At 41.7% G+C, this 25,840-nt stretch overlaps 1 protein-coding gene and 1 pseudogene across 3 annotated transcripts in view; both read right to left on the bottom strand.

The window, feature by feature from the left end:
* The window catches only part of PPAT (phosphoribosyl pyrophosphate amidotransferase), a 29,041-nt gene extending 3,309 nt beyond the window's left edge, over positions 1 to 25,732 (bottom strand). The window contains exons 1-10 of one of the 2 annotated variants that reach the window (XM_079774629.1): positions 25,443 to 25,732; positions 10,258 to 10,324; positions 9,246 to 9,452; positions 6,301 to 6,413; positions 6,031 to 6,176; positions 5,100 to 5,172; positions 4,388 to 4,539; positions 3,879 to 4,006; positions 2,289 to 2,510; positions 214 to 334 (exon numbers count right to left, since the gene is read on the bottom strand). In XM_079774629.1, the coding sequence (XP_079630755.1) occupies positions 214 to 334; positions 2,289 to 2,510; positions 3,879 to 4,006; positions 4,388 to 4,539; positions 5,100 to 5,172; positions 6,031 to 6,176; positions 6,301 to 6,413; positions 9,246 to 9,452; positions 10,258 to 10,324; positions 25,443 to 25,570 (1,357 nt within the window). In that variant the 5' untranslated portion in view covers positions 25,571 to 25,732. Of the gene's footprint in view, positions 1 to 213; positions 335 to 2,288; positions 2,511 to 3,878; positions 4,007 to 4,387; positions 4,540 to 5,099; positions 5,173 to 6,030; positions 6,177 to 6,300; positions 6,414 to 9,245; positions 9,479 to 10,257; positions 10,325 to 25,442 lie in introns of both variants that reach the window. The other variant, XM_079774630.1, reaches the window with a different exon arrangement.
* LOC307101593 (beta-1,4-galactosyltransferase 2-like) lies at positions 15,757 to 18,313 on the bottom strand (annotated as a pseudogene). The gene has a single exon. The product of its transcript is annotated as a beta-1,4-galactosyltransferase 2-like (transcript).
* Positions 25,733 to 25,840: the final 108 nt, after the last annotated feature.

The raw sequence follows: 25,840 nt of genomic DNA, 5'->3' as shown, positions 1-25,840 counted from the left end.
TCACCTTGATCTAACTCTCCTACACAGCACTCACTATGGTGTATATACACACCCAGCACCCTCACTATTCAGAATAGTGTTCAATATCTGCTCAACATACACAACCTCTACTTTTAACAAATATTTAATACTCTTTTAGTAAGATTGATAAGCTTTGGATTTTCTGTTAATAAATGAATAAATATAAAATTTTATAGAAACTTTAATACCTACCTAGATATTCAGCAAGATGTTCAAATTCTGGTTTATTAGCAATAAGCTCTTCTTTTGTTGGTATGTTTATTCCCATGAAGCATGGATATTTAATTGGTGGTGAAGCTACTCGAATGTGTACCTTGGAAAGAAATAATTTCACACATTCATTATTTTAACATTAATTGTAAAACAATTATGCAAAATTCTTTCACTGACAAATGCAACATAAAATTGTTTCATAGAATATTTAATAACAACATACATGAAATGAAGCAAAATGTAAAAATTTTAATTTGTTTATTGATTTGAGAGAGAGAGAGAGAGAGAGATCGATCCATTTTTGTTGTTCCACTCATTTATGCATTCATTGGTTGATTCACTCTGCCCTAACTGGGAATTGAACCCACAACTTTGACATATGGGAATGCTGCTCCATCCAACTGAACTATCCAGCCAGGGCCTCAAACTACAAAATTTCTTTCATTGAATACTAGACAAAAAAGAATCCTGGAAAATCATGTGATATATATATATATATATATATATATATATATATATATATATATATATATATATAACAGTCAGAACTACTTTTAGTCTATTCATTACCAAAGAATTTAACTTGACCAGCCCTGATCTAGATTCCAAAATTTCTTGGACAAGAATTTCAAAATGTCAGCCCCCACTAAAGGAGGATTCCTTTTATAGAGCTTCTCATTTTTTTATCTGTCACCTATTGAGGACATTTCTTTCTTCTGTTCTCCCATTTCTCATCATTTACTGACTTTATTTTCCTAGGATTGCCTCTATTTTTCTCTTGTAACACTTAAGTGGCTCTTTTGCCCACCTCTTACTTTACTTTTTCAAAAAGAAAACTAACCAACTATCAGAGTTTAACAAAAAACCTACAAAGAGCTATTTTTGTCTACTGTTTTCTGCCTTTATCATGTATATATGCATGGCTGTAATTAGTGTCCACATTAAATGTTTACCATTCTTATAACAGCAAATATTTTCCCAAGTTATGCAGTCTTCATTATAGTTTTTAATGGTTGTATCATATTTCATCATATGTATCAATTTACTAAACTGTTTCCTAGTGGTAGATATACAGGGTGGGCAAAGGCAGGTTTACAGTTGTTAGTGTGGAAAATAACACAGTAATTAATAATACTACCAGAATAAACTTTGTGTTTCATGTACTCACAACTATAAACCTATTTTGCCACATCCTATATATATAAGCCAGTTACTTCTTTCATATTGTCCATTCTTTTTTACTACTGTAATAGGTATTGAATTTACTTTATACCTCTTTGTTTTTATTATATAATTTTCATAGAATTCCAGGTTATCATAATCATAATCAGAGTCATAAAAAAGGATGGAAAATCTTAGTTATCTTGGAAGCTCTCTAAATGTACTGTGATACTGCTTCCTATACTTGCTTTCTTCTACAATAGATTTTATTTTTAAGTCGATATCTCATTTGAATTATTGAAATATTTAGAGTTAGAATAAGCTTTGAGATTTAAAAATATAAACTGATGTATCACTAGGGTTTGTTCTACATCTTCAAAAAAGGAAGTAATCACTACTGTAAAAATTTAACAAGTACTCTATTGTATGGCTTTTGTCAGTTTTTTAATTAATTAAAAAAAATTAAATATTTTTATTGATTTCAGAGAGGAAGGAAAAGAGATAGAAACATTAATGATGAGAGAGAATCATTGATTGGCTGCCTCCTGCACACCCCCTCCTGGGGATTGAGCCCGCAACCCAGGCATGTGCCCTTGACCAGAATTGAACCCAGAACCCTTCAGTCCACGGGCTGACGCTCTATCCACTGAGCCAAACCGGCTAGGGCTATATTGAGCTTTTTAATGTATTAAGGATTAAATTAGTATGTAGCTTAAGAGTGGTCATTACATATTTTCCACATTGCTACAGTTATTCCTAAACACACATAATTAGAAAAATGTCAACTTACTATAATGAACTATGCATTTTCACTCACTGTCCTGAATTGCAATTTTGATGCCAGTACCATATTATTAACTATTGGTGGTTTTGGATGTTTTAATTTTACTTACCTCTTTTGCACCAGATTCTTTCAGCAATCTGATTATGGGTGAGATGGTATTGCCTCTCACAATTGAATCATCTATAAGAACAATTCTTTTGCCTTTAAAGTTGTCTGACAATACTCCAAATTTTTTTGCAACACCAAGTTGTCTTAGCCTCATGTTTGGCTGAATGAAGGTTCTTCCTACATACCGATTTTTACATAGCACCTCCACATATGGAAGCCCACACTGATAGAGAATAAATAAAAGGATAATTAGCAGCAATACACAGGAAACTTTAGGTTTCTATTTTCTCTAGGTCATTCTTCAATATGTACATTAAAATTTAAAATGTGGTTGTTATTCTGAACTCTCCATTATGAGATTACAATTTTCCTTAATTACTTAAACTGTAGGGGGAAAGGACAAAAAAAAAATCACTGAAAGTAATATACTTGGTGGGAAAACCAATTCACTTTATTAGAATTTGTAATACTTCTCTCTTAAATATTATTATTTCTTTATCTTGGAAGAGAACACTAAGCATGTGAAGACATATCAAAGAACAAATCACTGTCAGAAAAACTAACATATTTGAAAATTATCAGAAAGAAATTAAAACCAATAGGCTAAGGAAATGCTTTTCGCACCATTTATCCATCTTTCAGGCAATACTTCTCTAAAATCTGTGCACATTATTTCTTTAAAAAAATTAATAAATTAAGCTTTCCAACATAGTGAATGTTGAATATTATATCCCAGAACCACTATCTATAATAATAAAAGCGTAATATGCTAATTAGACCGGACAACCTTCTGGACGAAGCTGGGCTACAAGGGAAGCCTGGGTCCTGAGTGCCTGCCAGCAGCCGGAGGGAAGCCCAGGTCCTGGGTACCAGAGGGAAGCTGGTGCTGGCAGCCAGGGGAAGGAAGGCCTACTCTTGCACGAATTTCATGCATCGGGCCTCTAGTAATTTTATAATCTACCTAGTTATAAAAAATATGAAATTAAGCATAGTACTAAGAACAGTACACAAAATGAACATAAATGGCTTTATTACCACCTATGCTCAATAAAAAATGAATATACCAGTGGCTTGTGATGGTACTTCAAGAAGTAGGTTTTAAAAATAAGTAAATATTACCACTAATGTCTATATATATATCCATGACATTATCTTTTTAAAATGAAGATCATTCTCCTAGTCTTCAGGTGAAGTTTTTTGTGGACTCCACTAAAATAGTACCATGGAATGAAAAGGCTGGGAAATAAGTAACTTGTAAAGAAACTAACATTTTCTTTTTCTTTTTTACTTACAATAAACTAATGAGTTTCTCTTTTGATTTTATTATTTAAAGATGTTTTTATTGATTTGAGAGGGAGAGAGAGAGAGAAATATCATCGATCAGCTGCCTCCTGCAGCCCCCTATTGGGGATAGAGCCAACAACCAGGCATGTGCGCCCTGATGGGGAATTGAACCAGTGACCTTTTGGTGCATGGGATGATTGATGCTCAACCAACTGAGCCACATCACTTGGGTAATGAGTTTCGCTTTATAGGGAGGATTTCTAATTCCAGAGCTAAAAGAACAATTCACTGAGTGTTAAGAAAATACCTTTCCAGCATAACCAAGAGCAGCGGGTGTAGCAGATTCCGGGACAGTGCTAACCAAATCTGCATCCACAGGTGCTTCAATTGCCAGCTGCTGACCACAACGGAATCTTACTGTGTAAACCATTTGGTCTGGAATGTTTGAAAAGGAAATAGATTACTTTTACATAGTATAACAGTATAATATCTAAGAAACTAGCTTGTTAGAACTCTACAAATTGAATATAAAAAACAAACAAGAATTACAAAAACACTAAAGTGGAAATACATAAACTGGGGAATTCACTATTTTTTAAAAGTGACTTTCATGCATATCTGAAAATCATAATCCTGACTCCTGAGAGGAAAACATCCAAGAGTCAGATTTAAAGACAAAATTGTGATCTTATGACTTTTAGGCTCAGTGCCATATCCTCAACATACAACTATGTGCCTTCAAAGAGCCAAATACGTGTATGCCTTTGTGCAATGAGATAAATACCAGATTTACATTGAAAAAGGTATTTTACTTACCCTCAAATATGCTATCTGGTCTTGCAAAATAAACATATTCGAAGATACAAAAAGCCATTGGGTTTCCTTCAGACCTTGATATAATATCAAGAGTTTGGACATTGTCCCTGGATATTTCCACAATTTCTCCAGGCAAGATTTCACGGTAATATCTTAGAAAATCGTGTTAAAGAAAGAAGACTTTAAATAAACTAGTCCTTAAGGCTAATCATAACATATGTAGTCTCTTCCTTTATAATGGAAAAATAATTCTATTTAATATAAAGTCTAGAGATGGCTAAAAAACACACACAAAAAAACCCCACAATATTTCTCCAGCAGTAATATCTGTAAATCTGTTACCCCTAAATTCTAACTTAGAATTAAAAAAGAGAAAAGGCCATAAGTTTTATTGATTTTTGAAAGAATAAAGGCTAAAAGAACATTTTTATCCTGGCTTAAATTTTCTGATCATAATTATTCTTTATTGAGGAGAATTCTTCCTTTCTAAAATAAGTCTCATGGCGTTTTGAAAACAGGATTGTAGTTTCAGAATTACAAAGTATTACTGGGACATTAAAGTTAAAGTCAATGTAACTGCAGAGAACTATGCACGAAAACCCCCGCATTTATAAGTATATGTTATAGGTGACATCAAAAAGAAAACTTATGTGAAAATAAAAATTGTTGTTGATGTGGGAAAACCCAACATACTAAGTAAGATAAAACTTACCTTGCACCAATAGACAAAAAACTACAAGATTCTGAAGACACCACCCATCCTTCTGATTCTAACAATTTTTTCTCTGTAAATCACAAGATAATCAATTCAGTTAATGGACTTAAGAAACGTTAAAAGAGGCTACCTATTTCAAGACAATTAAACACTAAGTAGATAAATAATTTAAAAAATCCATAGAATATCCATTTATATGACTTTAAGAACACATGGGGGGGGGCGCAATGGTAAGATACGTACACATATAATACCTTAATTAAAAAAAAAAGAAGAAGAAAAAGAACACATGGGTCTTCATTTGACTAGAACTAAAGATAAAATTTAATGATCCCAAGCCCTGGTGCTGTGGCTCAGTTGGTTGGAGCGTCGTCCCGTACACAGAAAGGCTGCAGGTTTGATTCCCAGTCAGGGCATACCTAGGTTGTTCAATCCACAGTCGGGGTGCATGCGGGAAGCAATTTGATTGATGCTTTCCTCTCACATTGATGTCGATGTCTGTCTCTCTCTCTCTCTTTCCCCCTTTCTCTCTCCCTTTCTTTCCTTTCCCCTCTCTCAATATATAAATCAATAAATATATCCTCATGGGAGGATTTTTAACAACATTAATGATCCCAAGATTCCTCCAAACATTATGATTTCATGGCTCAAACAAGACATCTGATAACAAAATCACTGAAATCATACTACACAAATGAAAAAGTTGGGCAAAGGATATGAATAGGCAATTTAGACAGTTACAAATAGGAATGTCCCTTAAATATTAAAAAGTGGCTCAGAAATACTCAAGGAAATGCACTTTAAAAATAATTATCATTTTTTTCTTTTTCACCTACTCCCTCCTCACTCATAAGCTTCTTATATATGTAATGATTTCAAGGTGTGCCAACAGAACAATGAAATTATGTTCCTTCTGGAAGTTCATTACCTTTATTTTTCATATCAGATACAGGAATAAGTCGACCAATGCAGAGAGGGCGATTTCCATAAGGATCTCGTACTGCATAAATAACATCTCTGTGCATTATAAGTAGGGAGTATGCTGTGGGCGCTTCCTTCATTAAGTTTTTAATCCTAGAATTAATGAAATAATTTCATTTATAAAAACATGCTAGGCAAAAAAACAACAACAACCACCAAAAAAACATGCTAGGCAAAGCTTTCATTATCAGAGCAGCAAGCTTAAATTTACAGTTACCTTGCTACCCAGTCTGGAGTATCGTCTTGTTCCTGAGGAGGGGTATATGCCAGTAACTGGGTAATCATTTCACTATCAGAACTTGTTGACAGACCAATACCATGGCGCAAAAGCTATTTAGAAGGCAGAAAAGAGCAATCATTAGAGAGGAAGCTAGACTGCACCCCTCAGCCATAGCCCACCATAATAGGAAGAGATATGGCACTGTGTGGATGATCTGTTATGAAAATCCTGCCTTCTACTAATGGTATGTGTATATGACAATAGAGAACAATTGCTGGATGCAACTGGAAGTCTCTGAAGGTTTTCAAGCAGAAAAAAAATGCTTTAGGAAGTGTATATAAAAGCTTTTGAACGCTAAGTTTGAAGGAATGTAGAGCTGCAAAATGGGCTGGGAAGGCATAGGATTTGGGAATGTGGTACTAACTTTCTCAGCCCCTGACACTCCTGACAAATAGGGCACATTCCCATAAGAGTGGCACACTATAGCGGGGACTCTCAAACCAGGTTTGTTGGCTCACTGATTATCACGGATAGAGTAGAAGAAAAGAATCAACTGTACTGAACAATTACATGTAGAAGATGTAATAAAAATTGGTTGAGTTCACTCTATGATGATCACGATATTCTGAGAAAGACTGACCAGGACAAGGACATCACCAATGTAATGCAAAGGCTGAGTTTATACAAATACTACAGAACGTTTTCAGCAGCTCAACGTGCAGAGATGAAGCCCAGCATCTGGGCTCCAGGATTTTAGGGTTATGTCGAGCAATAATGACCTAAGTATTGAATTGAACTGTTAGTGTTCACCTCCAAGTGGTGAGTTTTTAATTAAATATTTATACTTTCCTGATTTTCTGAAAACATTTTAAAATTTGGGAACACAAAAGCATACATATTTTTACATGAAATGCCAGAGCCTGAGAAGAGGGCAGGAAGGACAACGCTCTGGGGAATAACTTAAGCTAAAATCAAAAATAGTAAGGCAGGTGGTACAGAAATGTGGGTTCTATATATTTTCCACTCACAATTCACCATCATTCAGTTGCTGTAACTATTTATCCCATATGAATGCCTAATTCTAAGGAGATAGTGGAGTGTGAGAGTGTGTATAAGTGTGTGTATATGCATGTGTGTGTGTGTGTGTGTGTGTAACCTATTATTAAATACCCCTTGAGGTTATTTCTGGTACTAGAAGCCCAGTGCATGAAATTCGTGCACAGAGGGGGGAGGGGTCCCCCCTCAGCCCAGCCTGCACCCTCTCCAATCCGGGACCCTTCAGGGGGACATCCCTCTCACAATTGGAACCACTGGCTCCTAACTGCTCACCTGCCTGATTGTCCCTAACTGCCTCTGCCTGTCGGCCTGGTCGCACCCAACTGCCCCCCTGCCACCAACATGGTCGCCCCTAAATGCCCTCCCCCGCCAGCCTGGTCGCCCCTTACTGCCCCCCCTGCTGGCCTGGTTGCCCCCAACTGCCCCCCTCACCAGCCTGGTCGCCCCTTACTGACCCCCTTCCAGCCTGGTCATCCCCAACTGCCCCCCTGCCGGCCTGGTCACCCCCAATTACCCCCTTCTGCCGACCTGGTTGCCCCTAACTGCCCCCCTGTCGGTCTGGTCGCCCCACGCAGCCTGCTGTTCAGTCATTTGGTTAACCCCTCTGCCAGCCCGGTTGCCCCACGCAGCCTGCTGTTCATCTGTTTGGTTGTCTCTCACTAACCCCCCTGCCGATCTGGTCATCCCACACAGCCTGCTGTTATGCACTGGAGTGGGGGGTCCCTTAGCCCATCCTGCCCCCTCTCACAGTCTGGGAGCCCTCAGGGGCAGGAGGCAACCTCGCGGTCAGGGCAAGGCGATGCCCCCATCACATCTCTGCTGCTGCCACTGCCGGTAGCGCAAGCCTTGGCTGGCACTGGTTACCTGAGTCTCGGGTGGCCCTGGGCAGCCGGGCAGCCACCATCTGAGGCTTGCCTGCTCCTCGGGCCAGCCCTGGGTGGTTAAGGGGCTGAGGGGACTGAGGGACTCTGGAGGCAGGCACGCAGCGAGGCGGTGGAGCTGAAGGGACTGGGCGCCACCATCTTGTGGCTGTGAGTGCTGCCATCTTTGAGGGTGTGGCAGTCAATTAGCATATCCCCTCCTTATTGGCTGTGGGCACCACCATCTTTGAGGGCATGGCAACAATTAGCATATTCCCTCCTTATTGGCTGTGGGAGCTGCCATCTTTGTGATGGCGTGAGGGTCAATTAGCGTATTCTCTCTTTATTAGATAAGATTACCAAATCAAGATTATTGGAATCTAATGAACTAAAGAAATTAATTAATCAATGGCAAGGATGGATGAATATGAAACTATCAGGAATATAAAAATACCAGGTACTTTTAGAAAAGGGGGGAGAGGGAGATGAAATGATGAATGAATAGGCACAATTAAAACAGAAAGCTTCAAAAACTGCCATAAGAACAAAACAAACACACACAAAAAAGAATAAAACAATATCATTCTCTTTGCACTTTTCTCAGGCTGTTTCCTATTATTGTTTCCAAATCTCTTTTTGTTATATTTATCATATGAAAGTTTATATTCCATTTTCTTCCTATGCTTTTAACACAGGGATAAAGCTAAAGTGATAGTAAGAGTCCATAAACGCTAATTTCTCTGTGCTTCTGATACCAGCTATAAATCAAATTTTCCAAATCTCTAAAGCAGTACATCAGAATCTCCTTAGGAGCTTTTAAATGCAGGCTCATTACCCCCACCCAGGCTCTGGGGTGATATCTTGGAATCTGTAATTATATCAGGTACTCCAGGTAATTCTGATAGGTGTTCTTTGCAGTTAGGTAATGGGTGGCAACAATTAGAAAACACTCTTTACCAAGATCCTCAATAACTCCTTTTTATTAATTTACCCCAATCATGAAAAAGCGTTTTTTAAAAAACGTACCTTTTTCCTTAATCGAGCAGCATTGACCAATTCGCCATTATGTGCCACAGCTATTTTCCCATGAAGTGTTTCAACAACAAAGGGCTGACAGTTTTCTAATTCAGCGTTTCCTGTAGTGGCATACCTCGTATGTCCAATTCCAAGATTTGAAGGATATAATTTCTTCAAATTGTCTTCAGTAAAGACATGATTTATAAGCCCCATTCCCTTGCAAAGTCAAAGTAAAAGCTCATCTTAGAAAAAAACACAAAAACAAACTATTGGGCTAGTGAGTAGAGGCTTTAATAAGCCTCTCCCAAATTAGACAATGCAGTTCACTTAATTTTTCTGTGCTATGGAATTCTAATCTTAAAAATACACTAATCCTGTGGTCGGCAAACTGCGGCTCTTTCGCCCCTTGAGTGTGGCTCTTCCACAAAATACCACGGCCTGGGCGAGTCTATTTTGAAGAAGTGGCGTTAGAAGAAGTTTAAGTTTAAAAAATTTGGCTCTCAAAAGAAATTTCAATCGTTGTACTGTTGATATTTGGCTCTGTTGACTAATGAGTTTGCCGACCACTGGACTCACCTAATTATAAGAACTGTGAAGCACTAAAAATTTTTTTTGAGGTGGAATTCACATAATAAACTAACCACTGTAAAGAAAACCATTCAGTGGCATTTAATACATACACAACGTTGAAATGCTTGTTTTATGAGATACTTTTTGTTGAAACATTGAAGGACAGGTGTATTAAGTAATAAAAGGTGTCAAATATAATAAACTAAATTATTTGCATTTTAAAAATTCAAAGCATCTTAAAGTATTTAAATATATGACCTGTTTGTGTCAGTCTAGCAAACTATCACTGGGAAAGAAATGCATCCTAAGTTGACAAGTAGAAATGGTTGATATAAAGAATAACCTCTATGTGCAAATTTTTTATTCAAATTTCCTTCTCCCACCCCCATATACTAGTTAACATCTAGCTACTGTTATCTTTATAATCAGCTTTTTTAATGTTTAAATATACCTTGTGTGTTCTGTAAGTTGGTACTGAATTCCCATCACTGGTGACAATACCAGCACTCTCCTGACCCCTGTGAATATAAAAAAGTATCAACTTAAATTTGCCCCATTGATAAGGTTAATAAACTTTATGAAACATCCTTTTCCCAAAAGAATTGATGAAGTCAGTCTGACAACACATTAAATTAATACTGCCCGGCTGGCATGGCTCAGTTTGACCCATGAACCAGGAGGTCACTGTTCGATTCCCAGTCAGGGCACATGCCCAGGTTTTGAGCTCAATCCCCCAGTATTGGATGAGCAGAAGGCAACTGATCAATGGTTCTCTCTCACCATTGATGTTTCTTATCTCTCTCCTCCCTTCCTCTCTGAAATCAATAAAAATATATATTTTTAAACTGCTACTACTACTAATGTCACTTCTATACATGACAATGACGACGATGATTATCAGTAACATGATAATGTCTGACTTCTAACATGCCAGGCACTGTCCTAAGCATTTATATGAATGACCTATCAGTGGTCGGCAAACTGCAGCTCAGGAGTCACGTGCAGCTCGTGAGCCGCGGTTTGCCACTCTGTTGACTAATGAGTTTGCTGACCACTGACCTAGACTCTCAATTCCAATAATTACAGGCTGTTGTTGTTCCTTGTGATTAAGCCCCTATCCCAGTGGTCGGTGAACTCATTAGTCAACAGAGCGGCAAACCGCGGCTCGCGAGCCACATGTGGCTTGCGAGCCGCAGTTTGCCGACCACTGACCTAACTTATTAGACTTCCACAATAATACTAAGAAGTAGGTACTGTGATTACCATTCCCATTTTACAGACGAGGACACTAAAGAAACAGGAGTTAAATAACGTGCCCAATGCACAAAGAAAGCGGTGGCACAGCCAGGAGCAGAACACAGCCAATCCATCTCCAGTGCTTGTGCTTCTAACCTCTGTCCTGCGTGACCTCTAAATAAGGTTGAGTGTAGATGTGTATATAGATATAATTTAAAACCTCCAAATAACATAGCAAGTAAAATGCTTAGTTGTGGTACTAGGATTATAACAAAACTTACTAATTTTGATTTTGCTTTCTTGCACTTTCCAAATTTTCTAAAACAAATAACACTTTTGTTATTAGAAAAAAATAAATGTTTTTTAAAACCCTACACTTATCAGGCAATCTGTGTCTCATTTCCTGCATTAGTATTTTTGGGTGATGATACATAAAAGCCAAAACCTAGCCCTGGCCGGTTTTGCTCAGTGGATAGAGCATCGGCCTGTGGACTCAAGGGTCTCAGGTTCGATTCCAGTCAAGGGCATGTACCTTGGTTGCGGGCACATCCCCAGTAGGGAGTGTGCAGGAGGCAGCTGATCGATGTTTCTCTCATCAATGTTTCTAACTCTCAGTCCCTCTCCCTTCCTCTCTGTGAAAAATCAATAAAATAAATAAATAAATATATATATATATGCCAAACCTAGCCTAGAGGTAGGGTATCACATGGTACACATCCGGGGCCCGGGCCACATATGGACCAAGAAATTATGTGGTCTGGCTTTGCCATGGCATTAAGGGTGAGTTAATTAAATGTCTGACCAAATATAGCACTCTAATTTTTAAGTTGATAATTTTGTATGGCCCAAGAATGATATTATAAATATCCAAATGGCCCTTGGCATAAAAAAGGCTCCCCACCCCCCCGGTAGAGGATCTGTACCACTTTGGAGTACAAACTCAAAATGATAAAATAAAGCTTATAGCCCGGCTGGTGTGGCTCAGTGTTTGAGTGTCAAACTATGAACCAGGAGGTCACCATTTGATTCCCCGTCAGGGTACATGCCCAGGTTGAAGGCTCAATCCCCAGGGGGAGGGGGCGTGCAGGGGACAGTGGATCAATGATTCTCATCACTGATGTTTCTATTTCTCACTCTTCCTCTCCCTCTCTGAAATCAATAAAAATATATTTTTAAAAAATGTTTTTTAAATAAAGCTTGTAATTGCTCAACAATTTTTAATGATTCTCAACAAGAGCTCTACGTACTAGATGTTTAACAAAAATTTTTTCTAGAGAATATATGAGTGTAGAAATACAAATTATTTATGCATACATTAATAATACATTGATTTATTTGGTAAAAATAATCTTTTTCACAATTACATACAGTAATTGTTTAGGCATTTTAATAACAAAAACTACATTAAGTGTGCTTGCAAAGTAAAAAAAAATCTAAAAAATTAAAATTTAAATTATTTTACTGAATTATCAATGCATTAAATACTATGCTGAAAAATAGATATGCATAAGATTATATATCCTAACATACTGAATAATTTGTGACTTAGGATTTCTTTCTTTAGTGGTCTTTAAGTTAATGATGCTAAAAGACTAAGAGATTCATATCAGAAGAAAAATAATTAAGCTTAGCCATAAACCTTAGGGCAGAAAGAACCTCTGCCAACCACTCCCAGAACCATTTTTTAAAAATCAATAAGCAGTTAGTGAACCAGATTAAATTATGTAAGAAAATAAATCTTTAAGCAAAATGTTTTGTGTTGTTTTTTTTTAAATGGTTTCCTTCCCTTTTGTCTTAAGGGTAATTTTTCCCTAACAGCTGAAATGAATAATGTTTGGAATCATTTAGGTCCTGGAGTCTTTTATTACAAAGCCTGTTTAATGCAGTTTCTTAAGTTACTCCCCTCAGGCAGTTTGAACCAGTTAAACTAGAATCTAGATCATTTCAGGTCTTTGGAGCTATTGACAAAGGAGTTTCCTGGTTACCTTGGAAACAAAACCAAGGCTAGAAATAGTGTCATTTCCAGGTCACTTTCAACATGGAGAGAGGAGCAGGAAAGCACTGGACTGAGGAAGAGGTTAAAGCTTTGCTAAGTGTCTGGGCAGAAAAAAATATACAAAAACAATTTTATGGAACGTTTACTTCTAAATATTGCTAAAAGGCTGCGAGCCCTGGGGAGTATACAGAGATTGGCAACACTGCCGGGCAAAGTACAAAAATCTCAAATATGAATACAGAACAGTTAAATCTGCTCACAACTCTGGAGACAGTTCTAAAACTATGGAATTATTCCATGATTTGGATGCAACCCTGCAGTATGAACCTGCCATTCAATTAAAAGAGGAATGTAAATGGCAGGTGCCTGCCAACACTGAGCCAAAATACAGCTCCAGAGACCACTGAAGGTAAAAAGGAAAAAGTACCATTCTTTTAAAAATATATATATTTTTCCCCAAAAATATATTTTATTGATTTTTTACAGAGAGTAAGGGAGAGAGATAGAGAGTTAGAAACATCGATGAGAGAGAAACATCGATCAACTGCCTCCTGCACACCCCCCACTGGGGATGTGCCAGCAACCAAGGTACATGCCCTTGACTGGAATCGAACCCGGGACCCTTCAGTCCGCAGACCGATGCTCTATCCACTGAGCCAAACCGGTTTTGGCAAAAAATATATATATATTTTTAATTGATTTCATAGAGGGAGAGAGAAACATCAATGATGCAAATCATCGATCAGCTGTCTCCTGCATGCCCCCTTCTGGGAAATTGAGCCCTCAGCCCAGGCATGTGACCTGAAGAGTCCCGGGTTCAATTCCAGTCAAGGTCACATGCCTGGGCTGAGGGCTCAATTTCCCAGAAGGGGGCATGCAGGAGACAGCTGATCAATGATTTACATCATTGATGTTTCTCTCTCCCAATATTTTGCAGCCCAGCCAATATAATGGTATGTAAGAAACATTTTAATAAAAGTTTCCTAACTTAATTTTTACAATATCCCGTTATACATAATCCTATATAATAAAAGCGTAACCTGCAAATCGAACGAAAAGCCAAACAGCGGAACAACCATCCAGGACCATGCTATGATACCCCCTGGCACCAGGCCAGCCAAGGCAAGTGTAATGTGATTGGTCAAGGGCCCGGCCATCGCACCATGATTGCCTGCAGAGGGAGGCCCAGGCCATTGGCCAGCAGGGCGATCAATCAGAAGGGGGGGGGGGGGGCTCCAAAATCGCCCCAAAGAGGGAGGCCCAGGCCACCAACCCGAAGGCTGCGGCGGGTGGGCGGGGCCGCCCTCTACGAGGGAAGCTGGTGCAGCAGCACGGGGAAGGAAGGCCTACTCTTGCATGGATTTCATGCATCGGCCTCTGGTTATTTATAACTAACTACAACGTCTGCTAATAAATGATTACTATAATCGTGTTGCATTCATTTCCCTTACGTGCCTTACATGCAGGCGCACCATTTCTCTCCACTGATACTAACAGCAAATATTTTAGCAGCTAATTGCCAGGTCATTAGTCCTGGACTTACTTGTTTGGTGTGCACAACAGGAAATATTTCGCTTTCGGAGAACAAGAAAAATAGGTTTATTTGTGTTACGCTTATTCATTTGTGCAGTTATTCAGTGTCTGGTAAGTAAATGTTCAAGAAAAAATATTAATTTTTATTAAAATGTTCTATTATTTTAATGATTACTCATTTATTTCAGCCCTTTGTATTCTGCCATGTCTCTATTGAAATAAACCTACGTTTCTATGAAAAGTGAAGCTTTTGTTTTTTTGCGGCCCACATAAGCTTAAACCTTGTTTATTTGGCCCATGTTAGCCTTTGCGTTTAACATGCTTGCCATAGACCAACGTTGCGGGTTCTATACCGTCAGGGCACATACAGAAAGCATTTTATACTTCAATGCAGCAATTTGCATCTGAGGGGGAGCTTTCCCCAAATTACAAACATCTGACTGTAAACACCCTATACATACACTTGGTACTCTAGAATAAATCCAGGTACTATTTTCTGGACTAAGTACCATCAGTTTCTATTTTTATTTTTATATTTTTGCTCCATTCACGTTTTTTACTAAAGCATCCACACAAGTTACTTGCAATATACAAACACAAGCTGGCCCTGGGGCTACTGCCTCTGCTCTGAGACAGAGAGATGGGAACCAGACTGACTGATCCAGGCCCTGCCTGCCACCCATGCAAAGCCCAACCCCAAGATCCCAGGCAGTAACACAGCACCCTCTCTGGTCCCCTCCTGCGGCTGCTCCTCAGCAGGGGGCCACGAGTTTGCCTCCTGCAATGTTGAATGAAAAAGGTTTCCCCTCGCCCTAGCTGGTTTAGCTCAGTGGATAGAGCCTCAGACTGCGGACTGAAGGGTCCTGGCTTCCATGCAGGTCAAGGGCACATGCCTAGGTTGCAAGCTTGATCCCCAGTAGGGGGCGTGCAAGAGGCAGCCAATCAATGATTCTCATCATTGATGTCTATCTCTCTCCCTCTCCCTTACTCTCTGAAATCAATAAAAATATTTAAAAAAAGAAAGAAAGAAAGAAAAAGGTTTCCCCTCCCCTGGGAGCAAGGGGGATCCCCAGGTCTGAGAAGTCCCCCTGGAAGTGGCACTAACCCCCGGTCATACCTCCCATTCTTCCAGGCCCTAGGGGACTCAAGGGAGGGGAAACTGAGGCACGGAGAGGTAGCGTGACCTAGCCCAGGCCACTCTGTGAGGCAGTGCAGGGGCTGGCCCAATCCTGACAGCAAGGAGGGCTGGGCTGGGGAGGGAGGAGTAAGGAGGAATGGCCCCAGAGGGCCCCCACACTCGAGGGGCCTGTTCAGGATGGAAGCCCCTCCAAAGTAGATTCTGAAATTTCCAGGTGCGGCTGGGAGGGCCTGTTGAAGACCCTCAGAAGACAGAGCCCACAGTTTCAGTCCTGGGAGATCCCCCCCAGAGCAGCCACCAGCCAGGCTGAAGGTCAGTCCTCTGGCCAGCAATCCCTGGCACAGAAGCCTTTGTGTGTCCTTTAGTGTCAGCCCGGGGGAGGGGGGCGGGGTATGAAGGGGGCCGTCCAATGTCCCCTGTGATGTTGGTGAAGAGTGGTTGCCTGGACACCTCCAAGACCCGATACCGCACTGACCCGATGCCATCCCGCTTCCTGGTCAGCTTCGTATTTTGAATCTTGGTAAACCGCTGAGGGTTGGGCTTGTTATGCTTGCCCAGGTGGTGCTTGATCATGCGTAGCGGCCTATGCGGAAGTCTGGGCATGAGATCTTCATCCCAGTCAGGGAGATCCGGGATGTCATCATCCTCACCACCCCAGCCCCAGTACTCATTGCGGAAGCCATTGATGCTCAGGAACTGGGCTTTGCTCAGGCCCCACATGCCTCCAAAGTATCCAGCGCAGGGCGGCCGGAAGCCGAACTTGTCCATGGCGATGGCGAGGTGGTGGGGCTGGTCGCCCCAGCAGTACAGGTTGCGGTCATCCATGGGGACCAGGTCCACGTCACTGAAGATGAAGCAGTCATAGGTGGCGTCCTCCTTCAGCGCCTCCAGGAAGCCCACGTTGAGCAGCTTGGCCCAGCTGAAGGTGTCCTCCCCCCGCTGGTGGATCACGTAGGTGCCATAGCGCAGCCGCTGTCGCCTCAGGATGGGGTGCAGATCGTGGAGCCAGTAGGGTAGGTGGTGCTCCCGGTGTCGAAAGGGGATGATGACTGCCACCGTCTGGGCTGGGGTGCAGTCGGGCGGTGTACAGCGGCTACCCAGGAGCACACCGGGGTTCTCCCTCTGCACCCGCTCCAGTGGCATGGGTGAGGGGAACTCAATCAGCAGTCGGCCCACAAGACCAGGTGGCGAGTCAGGACAGGGTGGCAGGACGGGAGCGGTGGAGCCAGGCCGGATCCAGGGCGGGGGGCGGGGGGGGGGCCTCAGGGAGTGGCGTTTGGCCGGGAGCAGTTGGCACTGCTGCTGGCAACTGGGTGAAGGACATGGGCAGGGCCTCGGGCACTGAAGTGGCTTTAGAAGGCCAGGTGCAAGTAGAGGATGACGGACATGAGAAAGTGCAGCAGGCAGAGAAGGAGCACACCTTGCAGACGCACTCCAGCGTCCCCACCAGCAGACTGCTCATCTCGCAGGCTGCCTCCAGCCCGCCCAATGGGCCCAGGCATTGGCTGCCGGCCTGCTAATACCCTGTGACACGCATGGACTCACATTCTACCGGGTCCTGGGCAGGGATCGCGGGGCCAGGTCTGGAATCTTGGGGCCTGGAGCTGGGGGCCGCCTGCGCCTCCCTCTCACCCGGTGCTAACAGGTGACGCTGCTCCAGCTGGGGCTGCAGGTGGCTCCGTTCCACATGGCCCGGCCTCGCCGCTTCCCAACACTGGGTCAGTAGCCCCCGTGGCCCCAGGACGCAGGGCGGGCCAGGCAGCCAGCAGACCCACGGACCCCAGGCCAGTGGACCCCAGTGCTGCCACCTCATACCACCAGTTTCTTAAAATGTTTATCACCTGTCTGCTGTAATTCCTGAATGTGAAAATTGCTAAAGCCACTTATCCTTCTCTCCTTTATAGGCCTGCAATAGGATAGATCTTATTTACAACTAGAGGCCCAGTCCACAGATTCAGGCACCGGTGGGGTCCCTCGGCCTGGCCTGAGGTGATCGGTCAAAACTGACTCTCTGACATCCCCCAGGGGTCCAAAATTGCAAGAGGCCAGTTCTCGGGTGACGCACCCCGGAATCAGGCTCCCTCCTCTCTGGTTCCAGGTGCATCACCCATTACCATAGCTGCCAAGGCACTGCAGCTCGGCAGCTCCTGTGTTGAGCGTCTGCCCCCTGGTGGTCATTGTGCGTCATAGCTACCGGCTGGTTGGCTGATTGCTTAGCCTTTTATATATATACTAGAGGCCTGATGCACGAAATTTGTGCAAGAGTAGGCCTTCCTTCCCCCCAGCTGCCAGCACCGGCTTCCCTCTGACACCCGGGGCCCAGGCTTCCCTCTGGCTGCCAGCAGCTACCCGGGACCTGGCTTCGTCTGGAAGATGGTCCAGAAGGACATCCGGTCTAATTAGCATATTACGCTTTTATTATTATAGATATTAGAGGCCCAGTACATGAAATTCATGCGTGAGGTTGGTGGTGGGGGTAGGGGCGTGTCCCTCAGCCCAGCTGCACCCTCTCCAATCTGGGACCCCTCGGAGATGTCTGACTGCCAGTTTAGGCCCAAACCCGGGGATTGGGCCTAAACCGGCAGTTGGACATCCCTCTCACAATCTGGGACTGCTGGCTCCTAACCACTCGCCTGCTGCCTGCCTGCCCCTAACCGCTCCCCTGCCAGCCTAATTGACAACTAACTGCTCCCCTGCCGGCCTGATTGCCCCCAACTGCCCTCCCCTGCTGGCCCAATGGCCCCCAACTGCCCTCCCTGAGGGCATCACGCGACACCACCTAGGCTTTTATTATATAGGACTAGAGGCCCGGTATATGGATTCATGCACCAGTGGGGTCCCTCAGCCTGGCCTGTGCCCTCTCACAATCCAGGACCCCTCAGGGGATGTTGGGCTGCCGGTTTCGGCCCTGCAGGGATCAGGTCGAAACCAGCAGCCCAACATCCCTCGAGGGATATAGCAGTGCGTGAAGCCGGGCTCCACTCCCACTCATCCCCGCCCTGCTGCGCTTGCTGCTGCTGCCACTCAGCACCAGCTGTGAGCCTGGCTTCTGGCTGAGCGGTGCTCCCACTGTGGGAGTGTACTGACCACCAGGGGGCAGCTCCTGTTTTGAGCATCTGCCCCCTGATGGTCAGCGCACATCATAGCAATCAGTCGTTCCGCTGTTGGGTCGATTGCCATATTAGTCTTTTATTATACTGGATAGATGAGGATCAAATCTTAATGAAAGAGCTCTTTGTCAGGCATTAAAATGTAACAATGAAAGATGTTACCAAATTGAATCTAAAAGTGCTATCATACTCCCAAATAGAGCTTACAGTGTACTGCATTGTGATTTTTAAGGCAGAATACTTCTAAGATTTTGGAAGTAGTTAATCCTACATGGCTATTTAAAAGTTCGGTTGTAGAGGGTAATTGTTCTTTGTCTTTGAGGCTACAGTTTTGATTATGGAACCCAGCCTTACTAGTTTTTAAGCACAATCTTCAGTTGCGAAATATCAGAATTTTGTAAATAAATTGCTATTCTCTTTGTTTTCTAACAGAGGAAGATACCATAAATACTGCTTCAGAAGAGGTGAGCAGCCCAAAGCACCATAAAGTATCACTGGTTCAGGTACAGGATCTGAATCATTCCATTTTAAGTGTTATTTTGATATTTAAAATCTAATATATATCAGTTTAAGTACTTTATGTATATCTCTATTACATATATTGCCTCATTATACCTGAGCTGGTAGAGAGAATACGGTTGGGGAGGAAAGAAAATGTCTACTCCTACTTCTTAGTAAAAGAAATTAATAAACACTCAGACTCTCCATATTTATAAATATCCAGTGAAGATTACCTATTGATGAAAAGCAGCTAAATTATTACCCCTAAAAATTTTGGGGACTAGTCTACCTTATAATTAAAGAGATGTTTTATATGAATATGAATGCGTGAGAAAAATCTTGACCCTCATTTTGAAATTACTATAATTCTCATTACTTTATGTCAAGCCAAGTTGTTATAAATGAACTAGAGGCCGGGGGCACGAAATTTGTGCACTGGGGGAGGGGGGGGGCAGGGGGTGTGTGGTGGTGGTGTCCCTCAGCTCAGCCTGCAACCTCTCCAATCTGGGACCCCACAGGGATCGGGCCTAAACTGGCAGTCAGACATCCCTCTCACAATCCAGGACTGCTGGCTCCCAACTGCTCACCTGCCTGCCTGCCTGGTTGCCCCTAACCGCTTCTGCCTGCCAGCCTGATCACCCCCTAACCACTCCCCTGCCAGCCTGATCGACACCTAACTGCTCCCATGCCAGCCCAATCGCCAACTGCCCTCCCTTGACAGCCCAGTCCCCCCAACTGCCCTCCCTCCCCTGCCAGCCATCTTGTGGTGGCCATCTTTGACCACATGGGGGCGGTTATCTTGTGCAAGGGTGTGAGGATCAATTTGCATATTACCTCTTTATTATATAGGATGATATTCAAATATAAGATTTATCTATAAGGTTGAATAACTGTAAATCATGTTAAATAACTGTAAATCATGTAAATATGATTACCTATAAATCATATTCCTTTAGATTGAAGATGCTAAAAGTCATTTACAGATTATAACAGTAAACAACACAGAAGCTGGAAAATACTGGTGTGATGATGAGGTCAGAGCACTTACACACATATGGTATGATGAAAAAATTAAGCAAATGCTTGAAGGGGCCACAAGAAACAAAAAATATTTGAGAAAATTGCCAGAAGACTAATGCAGTTTGAAATAGACAGAGATTGAAAACAATGCTGTAGCAAACACAACAATTAAAAATATGAATATAGAGTTTTGTGAAAGGAAAATGGCAACCCTTAAAAATGATATTTTATGAAGAAGTTGACTGCATCCTAAGACAACCTCTCAGAACTGCTAGAGGGAAGCATGGTAACCTTGGAATTGATCTTTTTAAATAAAAAGTCTATCAACTTTCCTCTTTGCATTTTAACAAGGTCTTTAAAAATAAAATCCTAACACTATTGTAGGTTCAAATGATCCAAAAAGTATAAAATACATACCTAATTTAAGTGGAGTCAATTTCTTTCCAAATCTTGCACCAAAATATTTGTAATTCTTAAACTCATTATTTCTGTTCAATTGTTTAAATGTTCTTACTCTGGTGTACTTAAATGTTTGAAGACTATATAGTTCTTTTCCTTTATTCTTTTGCTTATTTTAAGAATTATTTGAAGGTCATGACAAAAAATGAGACTTTTCCACATCAAGAGAAAAGCACACGAAGAGGGTAAGGGCCTCAGAAATGCCAAATTTTTCCACATTGAGAAAAAGTTGCTTTTTTTCCTGATAACAGAGATGTTTAATACTGCCCTTGGCAAAATAGACTAAATACACTGTTTATGAACTGTGTGAGAGCAAAAACTGCTGAAAAATTATTTTCTTCATAGCTTATTAAGAGTGAAAGTAACAGTAAATGGAAGCTTTCCCATAGTTAGAAAATTCTGCATTATAAATTTATCATGAACCTTTAAATTAAACTTTACAGTGATTGCTATAAGAAAACTTGGATGTAAAAGGAAAAAAAAAAAACCCTACAAACTAACAAATTCTGAATTTTGGTTTTCTCCAAAGGTAGTAATGGGTGTAACATTTTAGCAATTCTACAATTAAGCCAAACTAATTATATGAGATGTAATTTAAAACTGACCCATTAAAGATATCAGGAAAGGCATATAAATTTGGTGTAACATATTCAGTTTACATTATTTCTAATGGTAATGAATGATTTGGTTTTCAAAAAAATCACTTTCTAACAGCATTCCGGAACAAATTAAGCTCTAGATCTGAGGTTCCACTGTACTTCTAGATGAACCTATATGGATTTAACTATCCGTACATAATTGTCCAGTTTTGATAATCCATTTAATTTTTTAAAAATATTTATTGATTTTCAGAGAGGAAGGGAGGGAGATAGAAACATCAACGATGAGAGAATCATTTTTTAGCTGCCTCCTGCATGCCCCATCCTGGGGATCCAGCCCGAAACCAGGGCATTTGCCCTGACTAGGAATCGAACCATGACCTTCTTCCTGGTCAATAGGTTGATGCTCAACCACTGAGCCACGCCTGCCGGGCAATCCATTTCATTTTATATGAAATAAATAATATTATAACTTTCATTTATTCTGTTATCCTGAGACTAAATGTTTTAGGTCAGATTATGCAGACAAAAACAGAATCAAAATCAATGCAAAAGTGATAGAAATATCACCTTCTAGGTTTGTTTTAGGTAGATAATGTATAAAAGAGAAATTCCTTCATCAAAAAGGAAAACAGCCCTAGTCGGTTTGGTTCACTGGATAGAGCATCGGCCTGGGGACTGAAGGGAAGGGTCCCAGGTTCGATTCCAGTCAAGGGCATGTACCTTGGTTGCAGGCACATCCCCAGTGTGAGGTGTGCAGGAGGCAGCTGATAGATGCTTCTCTCTCATCGATGTTCTCTCTATCCCTCTCTGTAAAAAATCAATATAATATATTTTTTAAAAAAAGAAAAACAATGAAATCTTGTTGCTGTTGTTTTAAAACTAACCATTGAGTGGAGGAGGGTGAAGATGTAGGCAACAGACCATCACTTATCAGTGTACAGTGTATATAACTAACCATTATGTATTCATTATGCTATGATAACCTATCTAGGCTTGTAGCTTTGACATTCCTTAACTCAATGCCATATTAGTTCTTAATCTTTACCCCCCTACCTACCAGTTTAGAGTAACAAAAGATTTTTATCTTCCAGACCTAAGGGAAGATATCTTCCAATCCCTTAAATCAAGCATATCAAACTCAAAGGCTGACACGGGCCAAATAAACAAGGTTTAAGTTTATGTGGGCCACAAAAAAAACAAAAGCTTCAATTTTCATAGAAATGTAGGTTTATTTCAATAGAGACATGCTGAATACAAAGGGCTGAAATAAATGGGTAATTGTTAACATAAAATAATAGAACATTTTAATAAAAATTAATTTTTTCTTGAACATTAACTTACCAGACACTGAATAACTGCAAAAATGAATAAGCGTAATGAAAATAAACCTATTTTTCTTGTTCTCCGAAAGCGAAATATTTCCTGTTGCACACACCAATCAAGTCAGTCCAAGACTAATGACGTGGCAGTCAACTGCTAAAATACTCGCTGCTGGTATTAGTGAGAGAAATAGTGCGCCTGCCCGTAAGGCGAGTAAAGGAAATGAATGTGACACCATTATAGTAATTATTCATTAGCGAATGTTGTCATTAGTTATTAATAATTATGTATAACAGGATACTGTAAAAATTAAGTTACGAAATTCTTATTAAAACATTTCTTACATATACCATTATATTGCTGGACTGAAAAAATATTCGTGGTGGGGGCTGCATGCGGCTCATAGGCCTCGAGATTGACATGCTTGCCCTAAATTCCCCTAAAGCAGGGGTGGGGAACCATTTGTCTGCCGAGGGCCATTTGGATATTTATAACATCATTCACAGCCTTACAAAATTATCAACTTCAAAATTAGCCTGCTATATTTGGTCAAACATTTAATTAACTCACCCCTAATGCCTTGGCAGGGCCACACCAAATTATTTCTTGGGCCTAACCTGCCCTCAGGCTGGACATTCCCCAGCCCCTGGCCTAAAGGGTGAGTACTTTACTAATTTAAAATTTTGTCCCTGGGCGGTTTGGCTCAGTGGATAGAGAGGACTAAAAGGGTCCCTGGTTCGATTCTGGTCAAGGGCACATGCCCAGGTTTCGGGCTCTATCTCCAGTAGGGGACGTGCAGGAGGCAGCCAATCAATGATTCTCTCATCACTGATGTTTCTATCTCTCTCCCTTTCTCTCTGAAATCAATAAAAAATAAGTAAATAATAAAATAAGTGGTAAAACTTCCATTTAAAATAAATAAATAAATAAATAAATTTTTGACTTGGCCCTAGCTGGTTCTGCTCAGTGGATAGAGCATGGGCCTGTGGACTGAAGGGTCCCAGGTTCCATTCTGGTCAAGAACACTTGTTCAGGTGGCAGCTCGAATCCCAGTAGGGAGCATGCAAGGGGCATCGGATCAATGATTCTCATCATTGATGTTCTATCTCTCTCTCCCTCTCCCTTCCTCTCTAAAATCAATAAAAATATATTTAAAAAAATAAAAGGACCTGTAGAAAAGTACATATAACTAGGAATCAAGCTGTAATCATAAAAAAAAAAAATCAGCCCTTTCTCATCAGATAACATATTTAATGAAGAGATAATGGGGATGAACTTTCTGGTTTATTTTAGCTAAAATTTTTTTAAAATTCAAGGTCAGTTCATATTAAAATGATCAAGCAACTCTTTAGATCCCTAGATTTTACACACCTCTTCCCATGACAGAATACCCAAAATAACTACTCCTAAGAATGTTATAAACTAATGAGGCTCTGGACTACCATACAGATTTTACTTTTTCCTTGGATTATATATCTAATCCTCTCCATAAATGTATTTTAAAACAAGATCTTTATTAGTCAATCCACAATTGGCAAAGATTAGCGTCATTCAAGTTAAAATATTCTTTTCAATTCATCCCAGATTCTAAGTGACTCTTAGTAAACAAACAAGGAATGCAAGATGTGAAACTCCAAGTGAAATATGTGGGACCCTGAGAAGAGGTAAAAGTACTTCTAATTTACTAAGCTCGTTGAGGGAAAGCTAATCATTTGAAATGCCTTTATACATGTTGCACCCATACTGCTGACAAGTGCTATTGCCAAGATCCTTAACTGTTCTAGAAGTTGTTGCGATGGCATTACCTTATGAAAACTTTGGAACACTTCCATTGACAATGCCAAACCTGGGTTTATGTTTCTTAACCCAACAGAATTGGTTATATCAGCTAACAGGTCAGAGTGATAGTAAGATGTATAAAGATCATGGGAGCAAAATTACTAAACTCAAAGGGCTCTACCAATTTTTCAAGATCAATGTGTATCTTGTCACACAGGAACTACTCCACTCCCCCTTTGTTAGAGAAGGCAGTTACTACTCTTTGGCATCTTCTTACTACTGATCTTTTCATTCCTTATCTAAAACGTAATCTAATGAATCTTTTGTAGACGGACTATTCCCGGTAATTGGTTTATTTTCAGTTAATTTATGTGAAATCTACATTCCTTTTGAACACCAACAAAGTCCTGTTTTCCCCGGGTTTGAGCTCCAGGATCCCCACGTTCCCATAGCTCTGACACATTCAAACAAATCAACAACTGGCCCCAAAGCTCTGACACATTCAAACAAATCAACAACTGGCCCCAAAGCTCTGCCCTTGCAAACAAAAGCTTGCGGCGGTTGGAGGCTCCGCGCGAACACCTCCAGGTGCCTGCAGATCCTGGACTAGCAGCCTCCCCACACTAGCCTATCACAAGTGCAGCCCCAGGCTCTGAGAAATTAAAACGGGCACACACCGGAGGGAGGCGAGAGATCCTGAAGATCATTCAGGGTTGGGGGTGGGGAGACAGGCTCTAAAGTCCGGGGAGGCAAGGTAGCCCCCGCGAACGCCTCGGTAACCTCGTGGATGCCCCAGGCAGGTACTGGTTCAGGTAAGAGCGGTCCGGCATTCCGGACCTCAGGCGCCCCCAGCATCGCCTGCTCGGGCCGCAGAAAGCAGCCGGGACTGGTGGAGAAAGAAGCACGCGCCACACCACCCTCACCCTTCCCGGGGCAGCTCACCGGTGCTGCAGCCCCACGAGTCCCAGAGCGATCACATGCGGCACATCTAACTGCGTGGGCCACTCTCCTGAGCTGATGCACCCGAACACACCACATTCCTCTCGGATCCCCGACTCCTCCAGCTCCATGTCGCCAGAGAACACACGTGGAGGGAGCCGCCGCCGCCGCCGCCGCCGCCGCCGGGTCTAAGCACCAACCAGCTGCCCGCTGGGCCTGTCCGCCACAGAAGCTCGCGCCGGCGACAGCAGCTTCCCAACTAGAGCCTCAACCCTCGCTACTGCGGCGGCGCGTGCTTTCCAAGAAAGGCCGTGAGCGAGACGAGCTTGCCCCCGCCCCCTTCCCCGACTCCTCCAGGCCCACCAATGAGCGAGGGCGGAGGGAGGGGCTCCGCGGCTGAG

Source organism: Cnephaeus nilssonii (genome assembly GCF_951640355.1).
Source record: "Cnephaeus nilssonii genome assembly, chromosome: 1".
Classification (NCBI taxonomy): Eukaryota; Metazoa; Chordata; class Mammalia; order Chiroptera; family Vespertilionidae; genus Cnephaeus; species Cnephaeus nilssonii.
The sequence above is the reverse complement of the archived record's forward strand: the minus strand, read 5'-3'. Positions and strand labels throughout refer to the sequence as shown.